The 18,018-nt window shown below is 58.9% G+C and overlaps 1 protein-coding gene across 2 annotated transcripts in view; it reads left to right on the top strand.

The window, feature by feature from the left end:
* Positions 1-452: 452 nt before the first annotated feature.
* Positions 453-18,018, top strand: part of MYOM3 (myomesin 3) — a 46,754-nt gene continuing 29,188 nt past the window's right edge. The window contains exons 1-13 of one of the 2 annotated variants that reach the window (XM_036257291.1): positions 453-624; positions 816-899; positions 1,559-1,718; positions 2,931-3,088; positions 7,604-7,699; positions 9,340-9,428; positions 11,333-11,377; positions 11,846-11,986; positions 13,748-13,909; positions 14,505-14,646; positions 15,667-15,866; positions 16,569-16,622; positions 16,963-17,090. In XM_036257291.1, coding sequence (XP_036113184.1) covers positions 464-624; positions 816-899; positions 1,559-1,718; positions 2,931-3,088; positions 7,604-7,699; positions 9,340-9,428; positions 11,333-11,377; positions 11,846-11,986; positions 13,748-13,909; positions 14,505-14,646; positions 15,667-15,866; positions 16,569-16,622; positions 16,963-17,090 — 1,620 coding nt within the window. In that variant the 5' untranslated portion in view covers positions 453-463. The remainder of the gene's footprint in view (positions 625-815; positions 900-1,558; positions 1,719-2,930; positions 3,089-7,603; positions 7,700-9,339; positions 9,429-11,332; positions 11,378-11,845; positions 11,987-13,747; positions 13,910-14,504; positions 14,647-15,666; positions 15,867-16,568; positions 16,623-16,962; positions 17,091-18,018) is intronic. The other variant, XM_036257292.1, reaches the window with a different exon arrangement.

Genomic DNA, 18,018 nt, shown 5'->3' on the forward strand with positions numbered 1-18,018 from the left:
TGAAGAAACCAGGTCAGGCCAAGGCTCAGTGGCAGGACTGCGTGTGGCCTGTGTGGGAAGGATAAGGAGAGCTGTCCATCATAAGTCATAGAACAGCCCTTGGATATCACAGTGATCAACCATCTGGGAAGCTGGGCCCAGAGAACGCAAGGCCTTGTCCCAGGCCACACAGTGAGGCAAGGACAGCGTTGCAGCAAGAAGCCTGATCCCCAAAGTGGGGCTCTGCTCACTCAGCTGGGGAACACATGGGGTGGTGAAGCCAGGCTCAGAGCACAAGTCCACCTCTGTCACCTTGGGCAAGTCCCTCTCCCTCTCAGGCCTCTATTCCCCTGTCTGACCCCTGGAGAGAGCACCCCCCACCCCAAACCTCCCAGAGGTGCTGGGACCACGTGGGAAAGGGACGGGCCCACACCTGGGGCAGTGACCATGCAACCTTGGCTTGGCAGGTGGTCATTTTGCAGCCATGACTCTGCCCCACAACCCTGGGAACGTGGGGGGGCCCCAGCTCCCCCAGGCCGCGGAGGTCCACAGGCTGGAGCGCCGCCAGGAGGAGGAGCGGGAGGAGCAGCGGCAGCACAGCTTGCGCATGGGCTCGTCGGTGCGGAGGCGGACCTTCCGCAGCAGGTGGCAGCCTCGGGGGCCCCGGCCCCCGCCCTACCCCCGACCCGGGGTCCCTGGTCTGGGGGGGAGACCCCAGCCCGGGGCGGGGGCACGGCCTGCTCTCGGAGACCCCAGTGTGTGGGGCAGGCACGGGGCGCGGGGTCCCCGAGGGGGGGTGGCCGCCGCCCTCCGCTCAGGAGCCCTCTCCCGGGCAGCAGCGAGGAGGAGTACCAGTTCAGCGCCGCCGACTACGCCCTCGCGGCCGCCCTGGCCCTGACCGCCTCCTCCGAGACGTCTTGGTGAGTCGAGGCACTGTCCCGAGAGCCCTGGGCTGAGAAGGGCCATCGGGCCAGCCCCCCCTCCCGCTGAGCCCCCACACCGAGCTTAGAGGAGCTGCCCAAAGTGACACGTCTGGGCTGAGCAGCGAGGCCAAGGCCACGGCCAAAGCCCGCCCCGGGCCCCAGTCCACAGGCAGAAGTGAGGGGCCGTCCCCAAGAGGGGGGGGGGTCCAGCCCTCCCCACGCCTGCCACGGTGCGGGAGGGGGTTGGGGAGAGGGGAGCAAGTAGAGCAGCCCCAGGTTTTGGACACAAGTCCCAAGACTGGAAACACCGCCGAGTGAGAGGGCGTCGGAGGCGTCCTGGGCCAGGAGGCCTGGGTAGGGCCCGGGCTGTCCTGAAGCAGGTGGCCGATCCTCGGGGTCCGTCCTGTGAAGCGGCCGGACACATGCCCATCACTTGCTGCAGCGAGAACAGCAGGAACAGTGGCTGTGGAAGAGCCTTGTAAACCAAATTGCGAGCACTTATTATGCGCCTACTGTAAGCAGGGCGCATTCGGAGTGCTTTGGAGGCAAGAGAGGATTAAATTGATCTTCTCGAGAAGCGTAGAATACAGGTGATAATGCTGGGCGTGGTGGCGCCCACCCGTCCGGGTGCTCAGCCACTCTGTCCTGTCACCCAGGGAGGCCCAGCTGAGGCGCCAGACCTCCGCTGTGGAGCTGGAGGAGCGAGGGCAGAAGCGGGTGGGCTTCGGGAATGACTTGGAGAGGACGGACGTCGCCTTCCTCCGGACCCAGTGGCTGCTGCGCCAGACACGCAACCGGAGGGCGCTGAGACGGCGGGTGAGGGGGCTGGGCCGGGGAGCCCCGGGGACCTGAGACCTGGGACCCCTCACATGTCACCCATGCCACTCGACCCCCTTCTCAAGGAGCAACGGGGCATCAAGAAAGAACCCAGCCCTGGCCGGTTTGGCTCAGCGGTTAGAGCGTCGGCCTGCGGTCCAGAGAGACCCGGGCTGGGTTCCCGCTAAGGGCATGTACCTCGGTTGCAGTTTGTCCCCGGCCCTGGTTGGGTCGAGCGGGAGGCAGCCACTCGGTGTGTCCCTTTCATGTCAATGTTTCTCTCTCTCTCTTCCTCTCTTTCCCTCCCACTCTATCTGAACAAAAAATGGAAAAATGCCCTCCGGTGAGGATAAAAACAACAACAACAACAACAAAAGAAAGAACCCAGACACTGGATGTCAACCGGGTTTGAATCCTGGTGCCCCCACCCCCCGCTGTGTGACCTTAGGCAAGCAAGGGATTCCTCCTGAGGAATGGTTTTTTGTTTTTGTTTTTAAATGATTTTTTTAGAGAGGAAGGGAAAGAGAAACATCAATGTGAGAGAGAAACATCCGTTGGCCACCTCCTGCACGCCCCCTCCTGGGAATCGAGCCTGCAACCTGGGCATGTGCCCTGACTGGGAATCGAACCAGGACCTCTCAGTCCATGGGACGACACTCAATCCACTGAGCCACACCTCCCGGCTGATCGGTTTTCTTATCTGCACAGCAGATGTATGCGGTTGGGTCATCACTCAGTGTTGAGATGGGAATTGAATGAGACAGGCTTCTAAAGGCGCTTTCCCAGTGTCTGGAACTCGGAAGACCCTCGGGAAACACTATTGCTGACCAATGTCAGGGATGGAAGCCACACTCCGTCCCCCTCCCTGGGCAGGAGAGCAACACCCATGTTTTCACATATTTACTCATTAAATCCTCACTGCAACCCCACAGGAGGGTGGGGGCTATGGTTATCACCCCCAGTTTACAGCAGAGAACCCTGAGAACTGCCTGTGGTCCCACAGCCAGAAAATGGCAGAATTTGGCCTTGACCGCAGGCCAGCTGGTTCTGAAGCCCATGTTCTGCCCCCAGGCCACACTGCCTCACAGATGCTGCCAAGGGGCTCCGGCTCCGGTCAGTCTGACTCCAGAGTCTGGGCGTCAGGGGGAAGGTGATCGTGAAGATGGGGGAGAGTTGATGCCCTGGCTCAGAGGTGCCTTTTTCTGGCTCCAGACAGAGGAGAAGGTTCGGGAGGCCAAGGAACTGAGGGAGCTGTGCTCCAGCCGGGGGCCCTGGTTCTGGATCCCACTTCGCTCCCATGCCGTCTGGGAGCACGCCACCGTCCTGCTGACCTGTACCATCCAGGCCTCGCCTCCACCCCAGGTCACCTGGTAAGCCACCGGGCCAGGAGACGAGGGTCCTCGCCTTGCCCCTGGTCACATGAGTGTGAGTTCCTTACAGCCCAACACTCCCAGGGGCCCGGTCCCTCCCCCAGAAGTTCCTGCTGCTTTAGAAAAGCTGCAGCCCCACAGACCCTGAGCTCTGCCCACCCCCAGAGCAGCTGCTGGGAGGCTCAGGAGGGGTTATTCTTAGCTACCTGGGGCTGGAAGACTGGGCCACGGGGGAGCCAGCACTTGTAAAAATATGATTCTGGTGGCATAAGAAAGCAGCTGGCTATGTCCAGGGTTGGAGGATGACGGTGGGGGGCCGGGCAGGGGAGCAGCAGGGAGGTGGGAAGAGCAGGGGCCCCACAGTGAGAAGGAGCTCAGGCCTGGGGTGGGAGCCCCGCGGTGCAGGCCTGGCTCTTGCTCTCTCTCCTGAGTCACTTCGTAATCTTAGTGCATCTCTTAACCTCCCCTGTCCTGCCTCAGTGTCCTATTCTGCAAAAGAGGTTGAAGATCGGTCCAGCTTGCATGTGGTGAGGATTTAATGCCACAACAGTGTGAAAACTCTCAGAACTTGAAAGGCGCTTGAAAAGCAGGCGATCGTTCCTGGGGAGGTGGCAGGCGTCTCCCGAATAAGCACAGTGAAGAGGGGGTGGGCACGGCCGTGTCCCGGGTCTCCGTTCTCCCGCGGAGAGAGGCATGTCATTCACACAGCTGAGCCCACTGCTTCCTGAGTTCCCCTGAGTCTAAGGCCCATGTTGGAAGACAAGGAGGGGATTTCAACCAACGTTTACAAGAAGTAGAAACTGTCCCAGGCCCTCACCCAGGCGCTGTGGTGTAGCAATGACTCAGACCCTCACCCAGGCGCTGTGGTGTAGCAATGACTCAGACCCTCACCCAGGCCCTCACCCAGGCGCTGTGGTGTAGAAATGACTCAGACACAGCCTCCCTCGAGGAACTCTCAGCCCAGAAGAGAAACATCAACACACAGAGAAGCGTGTTCATGGGTGACATTGAGGTAAAAGAGTGGAGGTGAAGAGGAGGCAGTGGCTACCTCCACCTGGAGAATCCAGGAGGGCTTCTCAGAGGAGGTGACATAGAGGCCGGATCATGAATGTGAATAGACCATATCTAGAAGGAGAGAGAAGATAAGCACACAAAAATCGAGATCACTTCTCTATATATCTAACACTTGAACCCCCTTTACATTGACCCAGCACTCTTCTCTCATTTGAACCTCGCCACCCGCCCCCCCCCCCCATGAGGTAGGGAATATTATCCCCATTTCATAGGTAAAGACATCAAGGCTCAGAGAGGCAATGTGACTTAGGGTTCAGACTCGGGTTTTTTGCCTGCCAGCCCATAGCTCTTTCTGGCCTGGAGAGTGGGAAAGCCGTAATTGGTGCTTGTTTTCCCCTACGGCACACACAATGCTCCAGAAGTCAGAGGAATAGAAAGCACTTGGGCCAGGGGCAGTCAGGAAAGGCATCTTGAGGGTGTTGACACTGGGGCTGGCCATGGCCAGATGGCATTCAATCAAAAAAGTGTGCCAGGCACCATACAGGGCCCTGGAATGTTGTGGGGTCCAAAGCAGGCCCTGCCTGCAAGTTTCTGCTTCAGTAGGAGGACTGCTCCCGACAGCTGGGCTGGGCTAAGCAGGGGTCAGCCCCTCAGCTGTCCTGGCCCGGCAGCCAAACCCTGACCTGCCTTGGCACTGCCGCCCACATCTGAGACATTCTGTGGGAGCCTCTCGACAAGGGGACTCGTTTCCGCCCCTGCCAGCAATGTTGCCACAACAGGGCGAGGTTGACACAACAGAACATTCCTTGTAAGTGGTGGGAGCCCAGGCCAGGCCCACCTCCAGCTGGAGGGACTCGGGTGGCCTCTGTGGCTCCTGGCTTTGGGGACTGGTTTTCCATCATCGATCACCTCTGGCAGGGCCACATGTCATCCTGGGGTTGACCTCTAGAGCTCTGTCCAGGCCCCCGTAGAGGCCCCGCCCCAGGTCAGAAGGAAGGTCTTGGCCCCCCAGGCTGGTGAAGCAAGTCCTTTGTTCAGCAACTATTGAGTACTCGCTGAATGCCGGGCAGCGACAGGGCAAGGTAGGCGAGGTCCCAGCCTGGCCCCTTGAATGCTGCAGAACTGGGCCCTGGACATGATTTCCCCTGATGTCAGAATTTATCTGCTTGGCCAAGCAGCCTTCAGAACGGAAATCTAACACTGAAGTAAGGAAAAAATAAATTGAGATAAACCATGAAAAGCTCACCCTTTTATGGGCCATCGCTAAGCCAGGCTCCGGGCTGGGCACCCGGCCTCACCGTCTCATTTAATGCTATTTTCTGATTGGCCGCCACTGAGGAATCAGCACAGCCCATGCCAACAGGGCCCACCGCCTGGGCAGGAGAAGCCCAGAGGGCGGGCGAGATGAGCATGGGGGTCCCTGGCAGTTCAGGTCATTCCCTGCGCTACAATTGCTGCTTTTCCTGGGAAAAGCAGAAGCTGGCCAGGCTGAAGTGTCCAGAATGTTCCTGATAAGAGGGGTGGGGGGACTGACATTGACCCCCAAGCCTGGGAGAAGTGGAAAGATTGGCCCCACCTGCCCCACAGAAGACCTAGTTGGGCTTCTTTCAGAAGAGGGTGTAGCCTGGGGTTTAGGTGGTGGGGTGTGGGCATGGCACTGTTTGGTTGCCAAGGAGACAAACAGGGCATGCGGTGGAGGAGCAAGGTCCAAGAGAGGCAATGCACTGAGGCCGGGGTGCTCTCTCTCGGCTGAGTCCTGCTCTTCCACTGCAAACACTGCTGGGGCAGACTTCATGGGCTCAGAGGCCCAGAGAGGGGACTGACTTGCCCAAGGTCACACAGCAATATGTGTCCAAGCCTCATAACTTTCACTCGCCAGCCCTGACTCCTCAGGCTCCAGACCTCCCTCAGTGGACTATGGACAGAGGCAAGACCATCTCACTGTCTAGGGCTCACGGAGGGGCGAACAGGACCCCAGTGTTCACAGGAAATAAGCAGCCGTGCCCAGGAGCAGAGGGGTGGTCCACTGGGAATCACCTGAGAGTTTAAAAACTACTGATGCCCAGGTCCCACCTCCAGAAATCCTGACTTTAATTCTGGGATGCACTTTTTTTTTTACTGGTTTAAATATGGTAGTTTCTTTTTCTTTCATGTACGTGTCTGATGTAGATGGGGTGGGGCTGCTGTGGCAACTCCGCTCACGTATTACTCAGGGATCAGGCCTGGTCTTCCCTATGCGAGATGGCAGTCAGCATGGTCAGATCCTGCCTCGGCTAGAAGGAAAGATGGCATAAAATGGAGCAGTAGTGCCTGGCTGGTGTGGCTCAGTGGTTCAGCATCGACCCATGCACCAAGAGGTCACCAGTTCGATTCCTGGCCGGGGCACATGCCCAGGTTGTAGGCCCGATCCCCAGTGGGGGGTGTGCAGGAGGTGGCCAATCGATGTTCTCTCTCATCGATGTTTCTCTCTCTCTCCCCCTTCCTCTCTCTCTAAAATCAATAAAAAAATTTTTTTGTTTGTTTTTTTATCCTCACCCGAGGACACTTCTCTATTTTTTGTTCAGATAGAGCTGGAGGAAGAGAGAGAGAGAGAAACATCGGCGTGAAAGGGACACATCGAGTGGCTGCCACCCACACAACCAGGGCTGGGGACAAACTGCAACCGAGGTACATGCCCTTAGCAGGAACCAAGCCTGGGTCTCCCTGGACCACAGGCTGACGCTCTAACCGCTGAGCCAAACCGGCCAGGGCAAGAAAAAATATTTTTAAAAATTAAAAAAAAAAAAGGGGGGGGGGGCAAGAGCAACCACATGAGACTTGTCTCACTTTCTGTTGACAATACTTAGTCCCATGGCCACAGCTGGCAGAAAGGGAGGCTAGAAGGATGTTACATATTTAGTGGCTCATTGATAAATTCTATTCTTTTAGAAGAAGAGGAAAATGCTATGGTAGAATAATTAGTAGTTTCTGATGCAGATTTCCAAAAGCTTATGTTTAAAATCTGGGTGTGGAGATTTTTAAAGCTTCCTCTGGTGATTCTAACAAGAGCCAAGGTAAAGAACTTGTCCTGAGGGGTCGACAGGGTGTTAGGGATGGGAGCACCTTCTTTGGCAACCCACCTCAGAGGAGGGAAAATCTGGGGGCTGGTCTCTGGAAGTGCCCCAATATGGGGAGGAGCAGCTATCCCTAATTACAGGCTGCCTCTTCTCTGCACCCCAGTAGGGGAATGGACTCATGGACATCTATAATGTTCGGGGTGCTGGAGAAAACTTTACCTATCTTGTTATCTTATCCCATTGAATCAGCACAACAACCCTACAAGGTTGGTGCTCTTCTTACTCTCATTTCACAGCTGAGAGCAACTGAGGTTCAGGGCGGCTGCCCTGGGTCACATACGTGAAGAAGCAGCACAGAGCTGAGGTTGGAATCCAGGTTCGAGGGGTTTCGAATTCCTCCCACTCGGAACCACACTTCCTGCCACAGACCACTGTGTCTCCACAGGTACAAAAATGACGTGCAAATCGATCCCCGCCTCTTCCCTGCCGGAAAGTACCGAATCACCAATAACTATGGGCTGCTGACCCTGGAGATCAGGAGGTGAGACTGTGAGCTCTGGAGAAACCCGTGATACCCAACCCCAGTACCCTTGAAGCAGGGTGCCCGACCCTTCCTCAGAGCTGTTTCCCGCGTGGGCTGAATCTTCAGAAGTGTCTGGGGTACTTGTTAAAATATCAGTTCATGGAAGGACCCTCCTCTCTCCCCCAGAGATTCAGATTAAGTAGGTCTAGAGTGGGGCCCAGGAATCAGTATACAACACTGCCCCCCGTGGGGTTCATATGCCTTGTACTACACAATGAGAAGCGTGGACCCAGAGGCCTGTAGCAAGGACCGAAAGCTAGGCAGGTGCTTGCTGGGGGAGAGAAAACACAAACCCTTACACACACACACACACACACACACACACGTGCATGCACTCACATACACACACGTGCACCCACTCACATGTGCATGCATTCACACACATGCATGCACTCACACACGCGCATGCACCCACACCCACATGCAAGGGGAAGCAGTCGGAGGGAGAGTGCGGCCTCTCAGGGGCCGGTGAGTCTGAGCATGGTTCTGCAGGAAGAGGGCGCGTGCGTGGAGGGCGGCATGAAGGCACAGCCCGGAGTACGTTTACTCACAAGCTGCCACGTGTTGAATTCCTCCACGGCCAAGCTCTGTGCGAGGTGCTCTGCACATCCAGTCAGCAGTGCCCACCTGCTCTCGCAGGGAAGCATCATTGCAGGGAGGAAAAGGCTGCGAGGGGTCAAGGGTGTTGCACAGCTGGTACAAGTCGGGGCCTGGGTTTGAGCCAGTTCTCTCTGGGTTCTTCCCAATACACCAAACCCTCCACTTCAACCAACTCGGGCTTCAGAGACACAAATATGAACAGGACATTGATCCTATCCCCAGAAGCAATGTAGGGATGCATGGACATAAACACCTGATCAGACTGTGCTACAAAGGGAGGCGTCCCGTGGACTGCGTGATCAGGGAAGGCATGCAGGCCCAGGGCTGCTTGTAGAGGAGGTGGGGCTGGCCCTTAAAACAAGAGGGATCCCTTCCCTGAGCAGCCAGGGGAAGAGGGGACACCAAGGGGCCTCTCTGCCTGCGGATGGGTGCCAGATTGCCACATCCTGCCCAAGACTCTCTCTGTCACTAAGGTAGCTCTGGGATGGAGCTGGCCCAAGCCTCCACTGGGAACATGACAGGGTTGGCTGGGATGGCAGGAGACCTGGGCCTGAGACTGAGAACACCTGGGCATCTGGCCCAACTCTGGCAAAGACTGGCGGTGTGTCCCTGGCAAGCCCGTGCCGAGCCTGCTCCAGGCTCCTGATCTGGAGGTGTTGATAGGGCTGGAGGCCACGCCTGGGACAGGGCTTTTCACCTTAAACTGGGTTGAATTCCGGTTGCTGTGTGACTCTGGGCAAGGCACTTAACCTCTCTAATCCTGCAGTAATACCAATCGTTTTCAGAGTATGTCCACCTGAGGTGGGTTAGGCTACTGTCTTACCCCAATATTTCGGAGGGGGACACTGAGGCATAGAGAGGGGCGTGGCCAGCCTTTCAGAGGTGGAGCCTGAGCCAGAGGCCGTCCAGTTACTCCCCGCCTTTCCCGCCACATGTGGGGACTTGAGTGTCCCATGGAGCCCAGCAGTCTGGGACACTTCTCCCGCTCTCCTTCCCAGATGCACCGTGGAGGACTCAGCCACCTACATGGTGAAGGCGAAGAACGCCTACGGCCAGGCCTCCTCCTTCGCCAAAGTCCTGGTCCGCAGTAAGTCCTCCCGCCCCCGCAGGCCAGGCCGGCGCACAGCAGACTGGGATGAGCCTGCAAGGACGTGAGCCTGCAAGGACGTGAGCCTGCATCAGACTCCAGAAGGGCCCTGGCACAGGGGTGGTTGGCCTGGGACCAGGCGACCAGGGCAGCCATGGAGACGCTCACTTCCCTGGGGCCTGTGGAGCAAGTGAGGGTCTTGGCCTCAGACTGCACAACTGTACAGCTACCTCCAAAGGGCGCTGCCCTCTCGGGGTGGGCGCGGGTCCAGGTCCAGCTCCGGGCCTCTGGCAGAACGGCCCGGCCCTGCCAGCCCTGCTGAGGGGTCCTCAGGGGCAAAGGCCGAGCTCTGCCGACTCCCTCTGACCCCCACTGCCCCATTTGGGTCCTGGTGCTATTTCCCAATTGTGCCTCTAATGGGTACCCCCAAGGGCATCTGAAATCACAGCACAAAGCAGGGAGATGCTCAGGAGTTAGGCAGCCCGCAGTTCACATGCTGTGAGCCCGGGCAGCCGCTTCACGCCGCAGCCTCTCCATCTGCAGGGGGCTCGCACCACCTCCTCACTCTGTCGATTGCATTAAGTGGTGCAGGCGAGGCTTGTCTGTGTGAGACTGTCCCTCCCCCACCCCACGACCAGGACAGAGCACAGCCCACGAGGCCATACCTCTGGGCCCAGGAAAATGCTACACCTTGACCTCAGCACCCATGAGAGAGAAGCAGTATGTGTGCATGTGTGCACACGCACGTGCACACACACACACACACACACACACACACACACGTGCGCACACACACACTCCCTGGCCAGCAGACCAGCTGGAGTTCAGCCCCTCATCCCCACTTGCTATCAGACTTGGTTAAACCATCTTCCCAGTCTTCTCCACCCTCTGCCCCAAGTAGCCCTTGGAGGCAGCTCTCCCTGCTGCCAGGCCAGGCTCTGTGTGTGGCATTCGAGCCAGAGTCACGCCCAAGGTCAGGTATCGGGGCCCTGCCCCCTCTGACTGCCTGTCCTTCGCCTTACTTCCTCCAGACCCCGCTTCTCCCTCCATCCAGGCCAGCAACTGTGGATCCACCAGGCTTCTTCTGGGGCCCCAGACTGCAGCCCGGTTCTTACTAAGACCATCCGCTCACTATCTCTCCGCCCCACCCCTGCTTTCGTCTCCACAGCAGTGGTGGTGCCCCTCAGTGGGAGGCCTTGGGCTGGGAGGCGGGAGCTCTGGGTTCTAATCCCAAGTCTTCCACTGACTCTGTGGGACCTTGGGCAGCCCCCTGGACCTCTTTCCAGGGACCAGTGTCCTGGGATAGCTTCAGGCTAGTCGGGTGACTCTACCTCAGTGTGCTCACCCATGAGAGGTTATAGTGGCACCACTGGGCTGGCCCACTGTGAGGATTAAACAAGTTAATAAGCAGCACATGGCACTGACTACGTGCTCAGAAGCATCTTGCTGTTCTCTGGTGTTCTGTGCCAGCATCTCTGGATTTCACCTGTGAGCCCCCAGGTGGCTCCCTTAGCACTGTCCCTTCCCTGACCCCACGAGAAATCCCAGTCTGACCGGCTCTGGCTCTAGAGGACTCTCTGAAGACTGTGGTCCTGGTGGTGAGTTTGGGCGGGGGAAGGAAACCACCATTTACTGAGCACTGACTGCCAGGCACTCGGGCTCTGGCTGAGGGCTCTGTTCATGGGAATTCACTTGTTCAGAACCCCACCACCATCAGGTAGGAATCATGGTCCCTATTTTACTGAGGTAGAAACTGAGGCTCAGAGTGGCGAAGGAACTTTCCCAAAGCCAAAGGGGAGCCACTAACAGAGCAGGACTCAAACCCACACCCATGGGCCATGCTGCCACAGTCTAGCAGGAATGTGAGTCTCACCTTCTCAAACTCCATGTGCTCTGGTTTTCAGCTTACCTGGGGAAGGATGCTGGCTTCGACTCGGAGATCTTTAAACGTAAGAGGCCGGGGGAAGAGCGAGCCTTTGCGGGGAGGGCTTCTGGACTTCTCGGCAGGGCTCCCCACCGCCCCCCTTGAGTATAGCCATCCATTGCCCACTAAGGAATGTCCACGTGGGGTTTGCCTATGAACTGTTAGCATTTGCGAGACTGGTTTCTGGGGGTCCCAAGGCAACTGCTGAGTTGCCCAGTGGCCAAAACTGAGTGAAAAGGCAAGGCCAAAAAGACAAATGGACATGACCTTTGGGGAGTTGCTATTTTGGCTTACCTGGTCCCACCTAGATAAATCTCTTCCCCGCCCCCACCCCCAGGACCAGGCCCTTCTCCTTGTTAAGACTACCCCAGGAACTGTGACTCCTGACCCAGAGGAGTGGGGACGCCCCAGAAGGGTCCCTGTTCCCACCTAAGCCCCAAGCTAGGCTGGTGACCTCAGAAGACTTCTGTCCTAAATGTCTGTCCCTACCCAGGACTGATGTTCGGCCCCAGCGTGGAATTCACATCGGTGCTAAAACCAGTCTTTGCCCGCGAGAAGGAACCCTTCTCCCTGACCTGCTTATTTTCGGAAGCTGTATTAGACGCTGAAGAAAACATTCAGTGGTTCCGAGATGGTAAGGCCCCCAGCCCTGGTCCCCAGCCTTTGGAGGCAGAGGTGGAAGAGAGGGGGGCTAGAGCCCTGGCTCCATCGCCAGCCCTGGGACCCTCGGGGGAGAGAGACACTCAGCTCTGCTCCTCCCCCCAATTAGTACAAGCTGAGCTGTGGCTGCTGAAGGGGCAGAGGGCCGCCAGGTGGGTTCACATCAAATGGTCAGCGAGCACCACTGTGTCAGGCCCTGTGCTGGGTGCCGGGGCAGGGGAGGCACCAATATGAATGAGCCCAAAGGGCTCTGGGTCTGGCAGGAGGGAGGAAGCCAAAGCCGCTGTAGCCGCTGCCCACTGAGCCTGCCGTGGTCGGTCCCTGGCTCAGCCCTTCACGCCTGTAGGATCGTCGTCAGCACCCTAAGAGTGAGTGATGGCATCCAAAGCAAGGGGACAGGAGGCCAAGGCCAGGGGCAGCGGCACGAGGAGTGTCGGGGCAGGTGTGGCATAGAACTTGCTGGAGTCAGGCTGTGGGCGAGCAATTACTGGCCACGAGCCAGAAGACCCCTGCGTGTCACAGGCAAAGCTGGAGAAGGTTGGCAGATGAGGCAGGAAGAGGTGGCCCAGCCAGGGAGAAGGACAGCTGGACCTCCTGCCCCTCCGAGCAGGCCAGCAGCCAAAGGACAAGGCGTACAGCCATGCCCCGGCACCGCAGCTCTGAGCCCAGGCTGGCCGCACCTGCCGCAACGGGCCGGGCAGAGCAGGGAGAAGCCAGGAGCCCGGAGAAACAGCTGCAATAACAAGTCTGAGATGTTTTCCCAAACTGGACCTTCCAGAATAGAGGTGCTGACAGGAGGGAGGTGCCTCCGAGTGGGACAAGGAGCAGGACGGCCCCACAGCGTGGCCTCAGGGAGGACCCCCTCCGGAGTCCCAGAGCCCCTCCTTTACGGAGTCCCCGTTCCTCTCCCTAAGTTCCCACCCACTGAGTCCCCTTCGTGACCCCTAACCCTTAATGAGCCTCTACCCTCCTCACTGACAACCCAGCTCTCTCCATGAGCCCCACCCCTTTCTGAGCCCCCATCAACAGCCCTTTCTCCCTTCATTCAGGTCATTGTCCCCCTCACTGAGCTCCCACACCATCGCTGGAGCCCCCAGCTCCTCCCAGAGCCCAGAGCCTCACACAGGCCCAGCTCCTGCTCTCACCTCCTCCCAGAGCCCAGCGCCTCACACAGGCCCAGCTCCTGCTCTCACCTCCTCCCAGAGCCCAGAGCCTCACACAGGCCCAGCTCCTGCTCTCACCTCCTCCCAGAGCCCAGAGCCTCACACAGGCCCAGCTCCTGCTCTCACCTCCTCCCAGAGCCCAGAGCCCAGAGCCTCACACAGGGCCCAGCTCCTGCTCTCACCTCCTCCCAGAGCCCAGAGCCTCACACAGGGCCCAGCTCCTGCTCTCACCTCCTCCCAGAGCCCAGAGCCTCACACAGGCCCAGCTCCTGCTCTCACCTCCTCCCAGAACCTCCAACTGCTCACTGAGCCCCCAACCCCACCATTTCCCTAAATCTGGTGGAGGTCCCAACCCCTTCCCTTCGCCCTTCCCCACCCCCAAGCCTTCTGGAGAGTTCAGCAGCCACCTTGGCAAAGCTGTGAAGGTCACCACCCCTTCCCTGACTCTCAGGCTGAGCCTCAGGCTATGGCCACGCCAGCTGCACCTCTGCCTTGACCCCCAGAGCACCCGTAGGTTCTCAGGTGAGGCCAGGAGCCCCCATGAGCTCACACTGGACCCCTCTCTTTATCAGGGAAGCTAATGAGGTCCTCAGCACGCCGACAGACACTCTACGCTGACCGCCAGGCGTCCCTGAAGGTGTCCAGCGCCCACAAGGAGGACGAGGGGCTCTACACAGTCCGGGTGTCTTCGCCCTTTGGGCCCCGGGAGCAGAGCACCTACGTGTTTGTGAGAGGTGGGGGCCAGGGGACCGCTGAGGCCCAGACCAGGGCTCTGCCCTTGACTGATTTGCTGTGGGACCTTCAGCAAGTCCCCTGCTGCTTGGGGGCTTCAGTTTCCCTGCTATAAATGGGGTGTTGGGTTAGAGTCTAAGAACCTCCGTGGCCTTCTGTGACCCTCCAAAGAATACAACCCGACAGTCAGCCTGGGTGGACGCTGGCGGGGGAAGGCTGAGCTCGGGATGGTATGTGATTCCAGCCCCTGTCATTTCTGCCTCTGGGCTTTGCCACTCCCCTGTGGGGTGACCGTACACAAGTCACTTTTCCTCTGTGAGACTCAGTTTTCCCACCTACAAAATGGAGACTTGTTCTGAAGCTTAGAGATAAATTATGCCCATTGTTCAAGTGTGTGGTGTAGAGGGGGCCCCTGATAGACGGTGCTCCCACCACCCTAGATGCTGTTGTTTAGGACACTGTGGACAGGTCTGGTCTTCAAGGTCGCAGCTGAGTCCCTGGGGGGTTCATGAGAAGCGGGTGCAGGGAAGGAGCAGGCGCACAGTGGACTCGGGCTGACGAGCCTCCCACCCGTCCCCACCCGCACCCGGGTTTCAGATGCTGCAGCAGAGAAGCCAGGGGCCCCAGGCTCCCCACTGAATGTCCTATGCCTGGATGTGAACAGAGACTGCCTCATTCTGACCTGGGTCCCGCCCAGTGACACTCGGGGCAGCCCGGTCACCGGCTACTCCATCGAGCGGTGAGTCAGCCCGAGGGGCAGGGTCACCAGGAGTGGGGCGGGCAGCCGTCCGCCTGGTTGTGAGGACAAGAGTGAGGGCCACAGGAAAGAGGGAGCCCCATGCCTCGTCTCACGTCAGGGCAGAGGTCAGCTGTGCTGCACACTGCAGGGACAATAAAAGGGTGTTCACCGACACCCGGGTTCCACCACTGGCGTCAGCCACTGCCCTCTGGACTGTTCCCAGCAGGAGCCAACGCTGGGCCTGAAACCCCAGCACAGGTGCACTTGTTGACTGCTCTCCTCCCTGAGTGACAGGAGGGATGGAGTAGCTGTGACCCCAGAGGGAGGGGCACCCAGGAAGGGCAGTGCTGCCAGCTCAGAGGCCCAAGCTTGAGGTGACACAATCTTGTCACTGACGGGGCTGGAAGACTATGTCCTCCTCCAACAACCCCCTTCCTGTGGATGAGGAAACTGGGATCACGGGGCGACGGCTGCCCAAAGTCACATCGCCCCCTAGTGGTGGAGTCAGGATTTGGACCACGTGTGACCACTGCCCCATCCCGCCCGTAATGTGAGCTGCAATATGACCTGGGGACAGTGGCACCCCGAGTGCTCAGAGAGCCCAGACTGAGAGTCAGTGTGGAGTGCACACCGACTTAGGGAGTGGACAGCCCTTGGGTGAAATCCTAACCCATGCTGTGTGACCTTGGGCAAGTCATCTCACTCTGAGCTGTGGGCCCCGGGTGGAGCGTGAGGTAATCACGCCTGCCTCCAGGCACGGTCGGGATTAAATGAGACCATGGATGTGAAGGGTGCGGTACAGCTCTCGGCTCTCAGGAAAGCTCCATCGCAGGAGGTGGAGGATGACCCCCAGCCTCCCGGGCCCCAGGTTGGAGCCAGGCTTTTAAATGGAAAGCAGGACTTCAATTGGCTGAGACCAAGTGGGCAGGCAGCCCAGGCCGGGCAGACGGCCCGGTAGAGGCTCTAACTGGGATGGGTGAGTCATGGGCAGGGGCTGAAGCTGGGGTGTCTCTCCCACAGGTGCCAGGGCGAGTCTGGGCAATGGGTGCCCTGCCACGAGGCCCCCGGCGGGACCTGTCGGTGCCCAATCCAAGGCCTCGTCAAAGGCCAGAGCTACAGGTTCCGGGTGAGAGCCATCAACAAGGCGGGCAGCAGCCTCCCCTCCAAGGCCTCAGAGCCGGTTGTCATGAGTGACCGTGATGCAGCCCAGAGGAAGACAGGTGGGTTCCAAGGCCCTGGTGGGACAGTCTGGAGCATCAGTCAGGCACACTCAGGACTGGCTCACACAGGGGACAGGTGGCCCCGCCCCATCCCAAGCCCTATTCCAAGCGGAGAGTCACAGCCAGCTCTCAGGAATCCCTAATCTGATGGAAGAGACACGGCCTCAGGAACCTCTGGTCTGTTGGAGGAAACACAGTACCGCCCTCGGGAACCTCTGGCCTGAGGGGGAAGGTACAGGTAGTTTGATGGAAGAAACACAAACCTGTCCACAGAGGGAACACCCCAGCACCTCCACGGAGGCTCTTAATCTGAAGGGGGAGAACAGCCCTGCCTCAGGAGCCCCGGGGGGAGGGTCAGCACAGCCTCCCAGCCCCAAGGAGTCCACGGCCAGGTTCGCCTCCCAGCCTCACCATGCCCTAGGCACCACCCAGGCACAGCACCTCTCCTCTCTGTCCTCATTTGTCCCAAGAGGACAAAGCATCACTCAAGGTCTAGAGCAGCAGTTGGGATCCCTGAGAATCCTGGGGCCCAGAGAGGACCTGCCGGGGGTCACACAGTGGGGGGCCGAAAGGCCAAGGCCAGGAACAGGGCGGGGAATCAGCAGCACAGAGCAGAGCAGGCCCTGCCCTGCCCCTCCTGACCCAGCCCCACACACCCTGCCCCCTTCCTTCTCCCCTAACTTGCTCCGTTCTCCATCCCAGAGATTCCCTTTGACCTGGGAAGCAAGATCATGGTCAGCACAGATGACCTTGAAGGTACGTGTGAACCTCCTGACACTTTGCCTCGAGACTCCAGCCCCCTCTATGGTTCTGGAAACTGGTAAAGAGCAGAAAGCTGTCCGTGCCCAGGGTGGGAGGCTGGGGTGGGCGGGTCTAGCTGGAGGAGCCAGAGTTCTCAGGGGCTTGTGGCCTCGTGGAGGAGGGCAGGACCGCGGGAGGCCTGCGTCTGGCCCCTGCTCTGCCCAGAGTTGCTGGGTGACCTGGAGCAAGTTCCTGCCCCTCTCTGGACTCCAGTTTTCTCCTCTGTGAAGTGAGGGACTGAGATTAGGAGTCACTGAAGGTCCGCTCATCTCAGCTCTGGATGCTCTGGTTCCAGACTTCGTGACCATCCCCTCACCCCCGACCAGCGTCCATGCCAGCGAGGTCCGTGAGGCCTACGCAGTTCTGAGCTGGGAGGAGCCGAAACCCCGGGGCAGAGCTCCACTGACATACTCCCTGGAGAAGGTACGGAGACCCAAGGCCCTAGCCCCAGGCTGGCCTGAGGAACGGACCTGCTGTGGGACCGGGGCGTGGGGAGCTCAGGGAAGGCCTGAGAGACCCGGGCAAGGCAATGCCCCCGGGCGGCCTGCAGAGCACAGGAGAGCTCACAGAAGCAGGGGATGGACTAAGTGACCTCCGAGGTTTCCTCCAGCCCTGCGAGGCCAGTTTCTGATGGCCGTGCTTGAGGCTGTTCCTCAAAATACACAAAATCAAGAGACACAAATAATAACAACAACAGTTGTTATTAATAATAACAGTAAGATCCACTATTCGGGGTCCCTCCCCGCCCCCAAGTCTGGCTGGCCTCAGGCCATGCATTGGGTCTTGCACGTCTTCTTGGCCAGAGCCATGATGGGGGGAAGCTAGGCTGGTCCCCAGCAGCCAGAGTCATGACAGGCAGCCTCACGGGGCATAGGGCAAGTGGTGTACTAGGAGGCAGTTCTCACGGGGGACAGAGTGGGGGCACGTGTCTGGGGAGGAGGCAGCTACGTGGAGTGCATTTCGCAGAGGAGAAAGACAGCATGGCGTTAAGATCTTCCGATCCAGCCTTCTGCTGTGTGAGCCGGTTGCCCGGCTTCTCTGAGCCGCAGTTTCCTCCGGCATAGACTGGACAACCTGCCCCGTGAGGGTGAAATAAGACGCAGCACTCAGCCAGGGCCGGCAGCCCTGGGCTGTAAACACTTCCCAAGGATGCCCTTGACCTGGCACATAGTAGGTGGACAGTGCAGGGTCAGTGGTCAATGAGTAAAGATTCCAGGGCGGCATCTCTGGCTCCGGTTGCCCAAAGGGGCCTCTGCACACTCGCAGGGATCTAGCTCTGCCACCAGGAAAGCCAAAACGACTGAGGCTGTGAGGCTGCAGAATACAGCGGCTCAGACTTGGGTCCAGACTG

The sequence above is a fragment of the Molossus molossus genome, unplaced genomic scaffold (assembly GCF_014108415.1).
Source record: "Molossus molossus isolate mMolMol1 unplaced genomic scaffold, mMolMol1.p scaffold_m16_p_12, whole genome shotgun sequence".
Classification (NCBI taxonomy): domain Eukaryota; kingdom Metazoa; phylum Chordata; class Mammalia; order Chiroptera; family Molossidae; genus Molossus; species Molossus molossus.